The sequence below is a fragment of the Phyllopteryx taeniolatus genome, chromosome 3 (assembly GCF_024500385.1).
Source record: "Phyllopteryx taeniolatus isolate TA_2022b chromosome 3, UOR_Ptae_1.2, whole genome shotgun sequence".
In the NCBI taxonomy this organism is placed as follows: domain Eukaryota; kingdom Metazoa; phylum Chordata; class Actinopteri; order Syngnathiformes; family Syngnathidae; genus Phyllopteryx; species Phyllopteryx taeniolatus.
The window spans coordinates 8,105,331-8,117,716 of NC_084504.1; the positions used below are offsets into that span (position 1 = coordinate 8,105,331).

Genomic DNA, 12,386 nt, shown 5'->3' on the forward strand with positions numbered 1-12,386 from the left:
ATAAAAGCAAACAACCATTCGGACTCACATTCACACTTTCGTCCAATTTAGAGTTTTCAATCAACCAACCTACCATGCATGTTTTTGGGATGTGGGGGGAAACCGGAGAACCCCCCTCAGGCTGTATCACCATCGCGAGATTTGAACGTGTTTTGTCCCTCTCGCATTACCGTAGATAGACATTTTAGACGCACGCGCAACTTCACAGCGGTCGAAGAAGGGGGAAAATAGGCGTCAGCGAACGCGTCGCTTTAACCTGACACGTAAACAGGGCGGAAAAAAACAGCAAAATGTTGAAAGCGTTGGTAAGGAAGCGACTCATTGCGGCCGCCGACGAAATCTTCGGACTGTTTGAAAGAACGATCGCGTCGTACGAGGAGCAACTTTGTCGGGCGAGAGAGGAGAACGAAGGACAACGACGACAACTGCAAGAGGTTTGCTCGAAGACTCGAATCGAAGGTCGGTTTACGTCTGGTAAAGTTCTACCTAAAGTTTAAACATTTAACACAATCAGCAATTAATGAAATTAATTGAGTTCTCTGTTGTTCATATGTTCATCAATCCCATCAGTCACCTTTTTTTGTGTGTGTGTAACAAGACAGAAAACAAAGATTTAAGGGAAAAATATACATATATAAATTATTCAGAACGAAGAAAAAGAAAAATAATACAAAAGATTTATCCCACCAAAAAAAAAAAAAAAACACCCCCCATCCCTACCCCAGAACGGTATACCACACTGCCCCCAATGCATAATAGTTGTACCCCAAGGCCATTAGGCCTTGTTAACTAATGAGAGGCTACGTTCCCAGATTTTTTCAAAGTTTGCAGGTTTTCTCCTAATCCCACACAATATGTGTTCCAGCGTACAATAAGAAGAGAGTTCGTTCACCCAGTGACTCAGTGATGCAGACCTTTCAGATTTCCAATTGACAACTATTATCTTTTTTTCCCTGCAGTGCTGGCTAGCAGCAACAAATATATTTTTTTTTAATGAAAGTTCACATTAAGCAGCTCAACATCACCTAACAACCAAATCATAGGATCATAAATTACATCAAAATCAATGCGATATATATAACATTGTCAAGATTGTATAGCATGAAGCATTTCAGCGTTGGGTCACTTTCCTTTCCAGCCACCATTGTTGTCAAGCCTGAAGTGGTCTCGCCGTTACCTTTCGATGAATAATTCTTTTTCCCTCTGAGATTGTAGTGAGCCATACAAAACAACTCGATTTCCTTTACAACAGTTGAGGTTGATAGCCAATGTAAAATATAACGTAAATGTGAGGAAAAGCACAGTAGTTCACAGCGACATGACTTTCCCCGATGAAAGCCTGCAAGTCCGTTACAGACGCCTCTTTGAATGCTCTCATGTGGTCATGTTATTTTAGCCAATCATCACCAGAAAGATAATCTAACAACAAGGGATGTTCGATACCACTTTTTTTCAGACTTGATACCGGGACAAGGATTCACTCTTGAGTACTCGATAATACTGATTACGATACCACTATTACATTTGATACATATAATTTTATTTAACACATTAACAGATAATTGTAATGCAGCCCTATGGGGGGCACAAGCCACTGCAAACTGTAGGCCGGTCCCAAGCCCGGATAAATGCAGATGGTTGCGTCAGGAAGGGCATCTGGCTTAAAGCTTTGCGAAACAAATATGAGCGTTCATCCAAAGAATTCCATACCGGATCGGTTGTGGCCTGGGTTAACAACGTCAGCCACCGGCGCCGGTGGAAATTCAACTACCGTGGGTCGGAGTCGATGAAGAAGAAGAGGTGGAAAGCGGGTTCTTCGGCAGAAAGAGAAGAGGAAAGCACAGAGCCTAGAACTGAATGTGGGGACTTTGAATGTTGTGACTATGACAGAAAAATCTCGGGAGTTGGTTGACATGATGATTAGGAGAAAGGTTGATATATTGTATGTCCAGGAGACCAGGTGGAAAGGCAGTAAGGCTAGAAGTTTAAGGGCAGGGTTTAAATTATTTTACCATAGTGTAGATGGGAAGAGAAATGGAGTAGGGGTTATTTTAAAGGAAGAGTTAGGTAAGAATGTCTTGGAGGTGAAAAGAGTATCAGATCGAGTGATGAGGCTGAAACTTGAACTTGAGGGTGTTATGTATAATGTGATTAGCGGCTATGACCCACAGGTAGGATGTGACCTAGAGGTAAAAGAGAAATTCTGGTAGGAGCTAGACGAAGTAGTTCTGAGCATCCCAGACAGAGAGAGAGAGTCGTAATTGGTGTGGTCAGGAAGGGAAGAAACGGGTCCAAGCAGGTTGGAACGGGTGGAGGAAGGTGTCAGGTGTGTTATGTGACAGAAGAGTCTCTGCTAGGATGAAGGGAAAGTTTATAAAACAGTGGGGAGGTCAGCCATGATGTACGGATTGGAGACAGTGGCACTGAAGAGACAACAGGAAGCAGAGCTGGAGGTGGCGGAAATGAAGATGTTGAGGTTCGCTCTCGGAGTGACCAGGTTGGATAAAATTAGAAATGAGCTCATCAGAGGGACATCCAAGGTTCGATCTTTTGGAGACAAAGTTAGAGAGAGCAGACTTCGATGGTTTGGACACGTCCAGAGGAGAAATAGTGAGTATATTGGTAGAAGGATGATGAGGATGGAGCTGCAAGGCAAGAGAGCTAAAGGAAGGCCAAAGAGAAGGTTGATGGATGTCGTGAGGGAAGACATGAGGGCAGTTGGTGTGAGAGAGGAGGGTGCAGGAGATAGGCTTACATGGAAAAGGATGACGCGCTGTGGCGACCCCTAAAGGGACAAGCCCAAAGGAAAAGAAGATGATTGACAGATGATTGTGAACAAAGACCTTTCTTTCTTACTGACGCACATGATGATTTGATGATGTGTGATGTATTGGTGCCTGGTATCAATAGCCTTCACGAGTACCCGATAGCTTGAAATAAGGCCGGTGTGGGCCAGATACCTGCTCTCAATACTCGCTCATCCCTACTAACAACAGTGTGGATGAATGTGAATTGAGGAAAGGGAGAATGGATTTACTCCTGAACTTGAATGTGAAATTCCCCAAATGTTAAAACCGAATTAACTGCATTTGACATGTCTGAGCTAATTTCCATCCATTGTCTGTACCGCTTATCCTCACAAGGGTCGCAGGCGTGCTGGAGCCTATCCTAGTCATCTTCGGGCGAGAGGCGGAGTACACCCTGAACCGGTCGCCAGCCAATCGCACGGCACATATAAACAAACAGCCATTCGCGCTCACATTCACACCTGCGGGCAATTTAGAGTCTTCAATCAACCTACCACGCATGTTTTGGGGGATGTGGGAGGAAACCAGTGTGCCCGGAGAAAACCCACGCAGCTAATTTTATTTAATTAAATGTACTGTATTATACTCATTAGAGGTGTTTAAAAATGATCGAGTCGGCGATATAGCGCCATCTTACGTTGCACAATTCTTGGATCGATTCAAAATGCGTCCTAATCGACTTTTATACATTCATTTTTGGCCGAAATATTCAATGCAGCATCTTTCTTTTGTGGTGCACCTAAACTCCCGTCCACTAGATGGCACACACCACACCAGGGCCTTGCAGCCCGCCAGAGAAGCATTAGAGGTCTCGCGGGAGTTAGCCTGGCTCGCTTTTTTTTTTTTACACTGAAGTCAGCTGTCGTCTTGCAGAGTTTAGAACAAAAAGTAGAAGTTAACATCAACGACGACTGGAAGATGCTTTCTCATGTGTTGGAAACGCGACCAATGTCTGACAGCCACACGGGAGAGAACATTGCGTATCTATTGCTATTCTTAATGAATGGGGCCTAAGTGAAAAAAAATCCAGTGTTGGTCACTGATCATGCCCCCAACATGGTTCATCAGATGCAGTACTATAGCAAGTCACCAGCTTCAGCTCAAACAGGCCTAACTTCAGCTACCAAAATATAGACTGATCACAGACGTGGTCCCAAGATGGAACAGTTCCTATGACATGACTGAGATGTTTTTCGCATAGCAACCAGCTGTGTGTGCAGCACTGCTTGCACCCCAAGCTGGTCAAGGGAACAGAAGAAAACTCTTGAGGATTCAGATACAGTTAGGGACCTCAAGGCAGCACAAGATCTGTCGAAAATATATGCCAATGAAAAGGAGACCCTGTACATGGCATCTGCAGTGGACCTATGGTTCAAGTGTCTCCCCTTTCTGTCTGATGAAGAGGCTGCCCACTTCTACTCCAGACTGACTGATGCTGTGGTAGCAGAAATGCAAAAGCACAGTGTAAGTCAATTTCAATACTTGCAGATTTACAATTGTAACTCTTGGTGTAAGCGTTTATAATGTTCGACTTTACAATTTGTAAAATGTTATTTGGATTGTTTACTATAATGTTAATTTTAAAATCTTGTTTTTTGTTTTTCAGAATGTAGTATGTGCAGAGGATGATCCGCCTGTTCCCCCATCAGATCCCAACATTCAGCCATCCCTGATGAGACCCAGAGCATCATGTTCTTTGGCTGATCTTCTTGGTCCCACATTTTCCTCTCACAGGAGCGACGCTGAAACAATAACTGATCAAGAAGCTGCAGAAAAGGAGGTGACGATGTTTGTTATGGAGTGTCCCTTGACCCTGAATGATGATCCGCTCAATTGGTGGATGCAGCTTGAGGGAGCCTATCCTCACGTTTCCACTGTTGCCCGTCGATTCCTCTGCCTTCCTCTGATGTGTTTTTACACGGGATGTTTCTTTTTGTTATTAAAAAATTAATGCACGATACTGAATATGCATTTAAGCAAGTTTGAAAATGGATGGCACTTTGTCTTAAAACAAGAATGTTATATTAATAAATTACCCTTAATATTTGTTATATGCCGTTTAAGCATAAAATATAGACTGGAACTTGTTTTATTTTGTAATTTTTTATAATTACTTGAGTGCTCACTGTTCTGATGTTTCAGCCAAATAAAATGTATTTCATACAAATCTGCGTTGTACTACTTTTCTGAGTAGTTGTTTCTAAAGTCGTATATTTAAAAACAAAAGATTTAATATTAAAAAAAAAAGATTTCATATTTTTAACTCGTAGCACTTTTTAGTGATATGCAGTAAGGCAATGTGCAATATTCATTATCTGATACACAATGGCACTTCTCTTGCACACTTGCTCTGATGGTCGCCTACCACTGAATGAATGAATGATCTTGGTACTTGTATTGTTTATGTCTTGACTTTTCATGTCCTACTTTTACTGTGTTTATACTTAAAATGTTACATCAACCTGCCAAGGGACTACAGATGGAAACTAGCCTATGGCTATAATCTGGTATATTTACATGCAAATGTTCTTCTATGTCCCCTTTTAAAAAATCTTTTAAAAAACAGGGCTTTTCCTTTGGGCGCAATAGGACTCAATCTGCGACCCTATTAGTAGTCACTAAGTCACTACGTCCCTAAGTTGCGATTGTCTTGCTTGCAGACTCAGAACCACGGTCTCCCCGCATCAACGAGCAAGAAGTGGCTCCACGGTCCCCTCAGATTAAGGAAGAAGAGGATGAGACTGACATCAGCAGGTTGCCACTGAACGTCGTCGTCGTGAAGACCGAAGATGAAGATGACGAATTGCCTGAGTCATCACAGCATCATCTTCGCATTCCAAGTGGAGACCACCATGGAGGACCGCAACCAGACACGCGCTTAGCTCCACTGTCAGACAGTGACGACATAGAAGAATCTTTGAGGAGCAATGCAGACTGTGGAGGTGATGACAGACACTTTCAAATTTCTGAAAAGGGCACAACTGACATGAAATGTCGCACAGGCAAAAAAAGTTTTACTTGCTCAGTTTGCAGTAAAATATTTGCTCGAAAGGAACATTTGAAAAAACACATGAGAACACACACAGGAGAAAAACCCTACAGTTGCTCAGTTTGTGGTGATGAATTTACTCAGAAGGTCTCTTTGACCGCACACACAGCGACACACACGGGAGAAAAACCTTTCACGTGCTCTGTTTGCGGCGAAAGCTATTCTTATAAGCACAGTTTAAATGCACACATGCAGACGCACACGGGAGAAAAACCCTTTTGTTGCTCAGTGTGCGGCAAAAGATTCCCCCAGAAGCCAAACATGATTAAACACATGAGGACGCACACGGGGGAGAAACCGTTTTGTTGCTCAGTTTGTGGCGACGCCTTTGCTCACAAGTTCTCCTTGAGTGTACACATGCGGAAACACACGGGGGAAAAACCTTTCTGCTGCTCAATTTGCGGCGATGTGTTTGCTCACAGGTTCTCTTTAAATGTGCACATGCGGACCCACACGGGAGAGAAACCTTTCAATTGCACAGTTTGCGGTAAAATATTCTCTCAAAGGGCACATGTGGTTGCACACATGAGAACACACACGGGAGAAAAACCTTTCACTTGCTCACTTTGTGATAAAAGTTATTTCAAGAAGTGCAGTTTGACGACACACATGCGGAAACACAATGGTGAATGAATGCTTTCCTGCTACGTTTATATTAAAGGCCAGTAATTGATGCCCACCCAAAAATTTAGAATTGCTATATTAGCTCACTGGAGGGAATGGCGAATGCCATTTAAAAAAGCCACAGGCATGCCATGCAGTGAATCAGTGTTGTTCATGGTGCATGTCTTAGTTCGATATTTGTAAATAAATGATCTTGCCATCAAAAGCCTTTCTCGGTCTTCTCTTCAAGTATGAGGTGTCGGAAAAGCAAAAATATTAGCATCAAAGTCACTGTTCTGCTTGACATGTTTCTTTTCACAAAAAGCTTGTTTTTTTTTTTGGTCAGCAACCTATGTTCTACTGCTGATTACTAAAGAATAGAAAAAGCAAGAAAAAAAAATTCTGGTGAAAGAAGAGTCTTCTCTCTTTTAGCAGGCTCGGTGCTTATATTTGAAAACAAATATCCAAAACAGTTGTAATATCATTCAAACTCATGTTACAACCCTAACTCTTCAAAATGTCTTACAGATCATTGGATTGTAAGTACGCTTTTACATGCACATGCGGCAAAGACTCTCCGTCACTGACTCACAACCCAGGCGAAATTTTGCTCCTCCCTGACAAACAAAGAATGTCTCTCAGCTGAGATGTATCTCTTCAACATACTTTCTTGACGGCGTTCGTAGGGCATTTCACAAAAACATGAATACTTGCGTTATTAAGTGCAAACCTGGGGTTAAGTTGCACAGACAACACACAAATAGGTGAATTTGTGAATAACGAACTGCAAATAAATTGGGTTTACGGCATATGAAAATATTCCAACACAACCATAGTTGATAAATCCCATTTGATCAGTGTCTGTTTGTTTTGCAGTGTTGTCTTTACTACACATTACAATGTTATTGCATTTAAATTTGCATTAGAATATTGTATTTTGGTTATTGCTGTATTTTATTGTATGAGCTGTCATAACAAGTCAAATACTAACATTTTCGTTCCTGGCATTCTTTGCAAAAAGGACCATTCATTGTGTTCTCTTTGCTACATTCACTGTCTCTCGAGCAGTCTTTAAGACCGCCGCAAGATGGCGGCAGTGTGCTTCATGGAGGCTGGTCGTAATGAATTTCTAGTGTGTGTGTGTGTTTTAAGAAGACCTGATGATTAATAGCCCCTTATAAATATGGAACAAGTACGTTTTGTTTTTGTTTTACCTGAAAAGCCATCTGACAAGCGTTTTCCTACTTTGGTGTCTTCCAAGTTCCCCCTCGAGTTTGCTACTATTTTGTTTGTTGTTAATTCACTTTGGTCAATAAAGATGTTTTAGAAAAACGGTCAACATGGCGACTGATTTACGCATGCGCAGTACGGCTGGTCGTGGCCACTGGTTCCGCTTCATTTCACGATTAATAGCCACAAGTTCGCGCGAGTGAAATATTTGACAGTGGAAAAAAATTGTTGTGACAATGTTGAAGGAGTTGGTAAGGGAGCGACTAATTGCGGCCGCCGACGAAATTTTCGACTTGTTTGAAAGAACGATAGCGTCTTACGAGGAGCAACTTTGTCGAGCGACAGAGGAGAACGAGAGACAACGTCGACAACTGGAAGCTGTTTGCTCAAAGACTCACATCGAAGGTCCGTTTATGTTGAATTAACTTAAACGGAAGCATTTTGCACAGTAAGCAACAGGTGGCGCTATAGCACTAACCGTAAATGGTCCTTGCAGCCAACCTGAAGCTTTTCTCAAAAGACAAATGGTTTTGGTCTGTTTCTTTTTCTACATTCTAAAACTTGCATACTATGCTCATTTAAGACTAAATCGTCCATAGTTGTTAGCGTGTATGGTTGTTTTGTTGTTTGTGCCCTGAGAGCAGTTCTGGGTGGGTGAACCCCGCCTCTCGCCAAAAGTCAAATTCGGACAAGCTCCAGCTCACCTTGTCGTGAGGGGAAGCGCTGTTGACGAACAAATGGACGAATGGTAGTTGAGCAAAGTCTTCACTATGGTGGGGTATCTAACTCGGGTTGTAAAATCCCGAAAAATTTCCGTTGGAAGTTAGGCTGAGGAGTTTGGGAAATATTCCACATTGCAAATTTTCACATGAGAATTAACTGGGAATTTAGGGTCATTTAACGGAAGCTATTTTCAAAGCAGCGGTCCCCTTATTGTGAAGAGCATGTTGACTGATCTTTCAAAACCTGTGTTCTGTGGCAATAATAAGCATCAAATCTACAGAAAGAATACACGTTTATTTTGTTTCACCAAAACTATAAAAACAAAAACTAGACTGAGAAACTGAGAATTTACTGACAAACTGAAAGCTGCAACAGTTCGTTTTTAACTGATATTCAACAACGTTGACTCACCGCATGGCTGGAGTTGAACGTCGGTGGCTTTTTTTTTTTTTACATGGCGTTTGCCATTCATTGCATGATCTGTCACATCCTTTCTCACGGTCACGACACATACCCTCTTTAAAGCCTACACGTTTAAAAAAAAACGTACTTGACGAATATGTAGGTGGGTGACAGTAAACGTCCACGGCAGTGAATGAGCTACTGGAAAGTTATCATATTAAAATCTAAACATTTTATTTGGTCATTAGCAGACATCCATGCAAAATAGATAGCATGGCAGTATCTTAATTGTATGGTAATTGTGTGGCAGTGTATTCCAAATTTGTACGTACCTTTAATTTTGGATCGCAAGTCAATGAAAAAAAATCGATTCAGCGGCTGCTTGTAAAAGTTGGTAAGTTGGGGCTCTCTTATGTAAATCAAGTTACCACTGTAATTGCATGAAATACGGTTGTTTTAATTAAGATTATGCTCCAAAAATAATTCTGCAAAAATATAGAGTCATGGAAAATAATTATTAGACCACTTTGTTTCTTCAATTTCATGTTCATGTTAATGCCTGGTACCACTAAAGGTATATTGCCCCTTCAATAAAATGAACACGACAAAAATGCATCTTATTCCATAATACCTTATGTCCTATTGACATTCTTAAGCTTAATTTATTCCCAGTGATTTTGGGTGCTATCAAGAAAAGCAAGGAAAATGGCTCTTAAATTAAACTAGTATGAGCTCTTTTTCTTCTCATCTTTATATTTGTACAAAGAAATGTACATTTATTTGTACCAGGCATTAAAATTGAAAAAGAAACTGAACAAACAAGGTTGGTCTAATAATTTTTTTCATGACTGTATTTCAGGGCTAAATCATTTCTTTGTACTTCTTCCTCCTCTGTTTTGAACATCTAAACTGTCCTTAACGATGACTCAACTGATTTTCTTATTTTCTTTTTTTTCTTTTACTTTCTATTATAATATCTTCTGTTACATGTTTATATATTCAATAAAAAATTATCAATCAATCAAGTTCCCTATTAAGAGCCAACCTTCAATTTTGGAAATTCCTGTTTTTTTTTTTTTACCATAAATTAATTTCCATGGAAAGTGTCCAACTTTGAAAATTCCTAAAATTTTGCGACCCTTGTACCCACTTGCCTTTGACTTTTTTTGGGCTGAACTGTGATTGTGTTGCTTGTGTGCTGCAGACTCGGATCTGCAGCCCCCCTACGTTAAAGAGGAAGAGGAGGATGTTGATGTCAGCAAATTGCCACTGACTGTCATCTCAGTGAAAAGTGAAGATGACGAAGACGAAGCGCCCGAGTCATCACAAGTACCTCAACGGAGTCCAAGTGGAGACCACCATGGAGGACCGCCAGCAGGAGATAACCTCTTAGCTCCACTGTCACATAGTGACGACACGGAAGAATCGTCGAGGAGCGACACGGACTGCGAAGGTGACGACAAAAGCTCAAAATGCTCTAAAAAGGAGACACAAAAGCGTTTCACCTGCTCGGTTTGTGGCGAAAGGTTCGCTCGAAAGTCAAATATGGTGACGCACATGAGAACGCACACCGGAGAAAAACCTTTTTGTTGTTCAATTTGTGGCGAAACATTTGCTCGCAAGGTCTCCTTGGTTGGCCACACTGCCACGCACACGGGAGAAAAACCGTTCACCTGCTCCGTTTGCGGAGAAAGATTTGCATATAATTACAATTTGACCAGACACATGCACACGCACACGGGAGAGAAGCCATTTCGTTGCTCCGTTTGCAGTAAAATTTTCAACCAAAGGGCAAACATGGTCGCACACATGAGAACGCACACGGGAGAAAAACCTTTCCGTTGTTCAGTTTGTGGCGATCAGTTTGCTCACCGGGTGTCGTTGATCGCGCACACGTCGACTCATACGGGACAAAAACCCTTTCGATGCTCAATTTGTGGCGAAAGCTTTTCTTATAAGTACAGTTTGACCGCACATATGCGAAAACATGATGGAGAATAAATACAATCCTGCTCAGTTGAGCTGACTTTTTTTTTTTTTTTTATAATTACAGTGGTGTCTTGACTTACGAGTTTAGTTCTTTCCATGACCACGCTCGTAACTTAAAACACTCGTATCTCAAATCATCTTTCCTCACTGAAATGAATGAGCCCTTGTGCGCCCTCCGGTGTGCACCTTGGCCACCAGGGGCAGTATAATACAGACGGTGACATAAAGACAGTTAAAGAACAGTTTCACAACTGAGTCAGTAAGCTGCAGTAATACGATTTTCTTTTTGCAGGGGATAAAGAACATATGCCCGTGAGTATTGTAATATTGTCTGTCTACATCAGTGGTTCTCAACCTTCGATCGATTTCAAGGGGTTTGGTGAGTCAGTCTCAGGGGTTTGGCGGAGGACAAGTCACATGCAGTGTACAGTACGTCCGTGCTTCCGTGCATCCACCCGTAAAAGCCTTTTCACACCTGCATTCAGCAGGCTTGCGGCGCGACATTGACAAACCCATTAATTGTGTATGTGCTGCGGAGACGTGACGACGCAATCCTGTGTCATTCACGTAGTCGGGTTCAAGGTGGGTTAAATTGAGAGCGACGTCGCCGTGGTGTCAGATGGCGCATCCGAGACAAGAGGGGTTGGTGGAGACATTTCAGAGCTCAAACAGCACAACATAGAGATGAATAGAAAACTTACTAGATAGCCAGTGGACTATAGCAGCCAAGCTAACCAATGTGCCTACGTGGCGGCCATGTTGGGGAGGTCGACGTTCCCACTAAAGGCAATGCATGGACAATTGCAAATAAATGAGTTTGATCATGGAGCAAACAATTTTCATGAGGTTTACTTTTTGTCAATGTCATTAATAGCACAAAGTATGTGCTATTAATGCATGATAGTCTATTTCCAGTTCTCTTGTTTGGACTTTTTATGAGCAACGGTAGCAAAATGTGCAGGCATCCTTGTTATTTTGGTTTTCATCCCGGCCGCAAACTTTGAATACGCTGTCATTTTGCAAATCCTTCTGGGCCAAACTGAACGTTGTCAAACTGTAAGGTCCACTAAGTCAAAAAAATCAGTATAAATCATCCATGTACAGTCATAAATCAAATAATATGATTGTTTTGCTCACATTATTTGCAATAAAGATGATTTTGACCTCTGTATGTTTTTCTTGCTTGGTCAAGCTTTCTGAGAAATTATTAGGATTCCCCCACTTTCTAGCCAGGACACGCCCTTCTTAATTATTACTGGCTCCAGCACGCGCGCCACTGCACTGATTGGTTGCTGTATCCCTGAAGAACACGCCCTACGTTTTTCATGACGGGAAAAGATGTGATGTAGCTGTGGCAGCGTTAGTGATTCCCACTAACCCACCCTAATCCTAACCTTAACCCTTCCTAAACTGCCTTAAGACCCAAACCTAGCCCTAGACCTAACTATAACAAACGTCTTCGTTTTTATCTCATTCAAATGTGACACGTTTGCGATGGTCATCTCGTTAATTCTGCGGAGCCTGCCAATCATGTTGAAGCAGGGCGTGTCCTGCCTGGAAACTATGTGGGAATCCGAATAATG

General features: G+C 41.8%; 1 protein-coding gene across 4 annotated transcripts; it reads left to right on the plus strand.

The window, feature by feature from the left end:
• Positions 1 to 184: 184 nt before the first annotated feature.
• Positions 185 to 11,972, plus strand: LOC133474802 (gastrula zinc finger protein XlCGF8.2DB-like). 4 transcript variants are annotated; one of them, XM_061766830.1, is made up of 4 exons: positions 185 to 459; positions 5,468 to 5,749; positions 10,019 to 10,267; positions 11,096 to 11,972. In XM_061766830.1, exons 1-4 carry the CDS (start codon positions 291 to 293, stop codon positions 11,308 to 11,310), a joined length of 915 nt encoding a protein of 304 aa, XP_061622814.1. In that variant the 5' UTR covers positions 185 to 290; the 3' UTR covers positions 11,311 to 11,972. The 4 variants fall into 4 exon arrangements, with proteins under 4 accessions (XP_061622814.1, XP_061622812.1, XP_061622815.1 ...); XM_061766828.1 differs by having other exon boundaries at positions 10,019 to 11,236; XM_061766831.1 differs by lacking the exons at positions 5,468 to 5,749; positions 10,019 to 10,267; positions 11,096 to 11,972 and adding exons at positions 4,009 to 4,271; positions 4,414 to 4,974.
• The last annotated feature ends 414 nt before the right edge of the window (positions 11,973 to 12,386 follow it).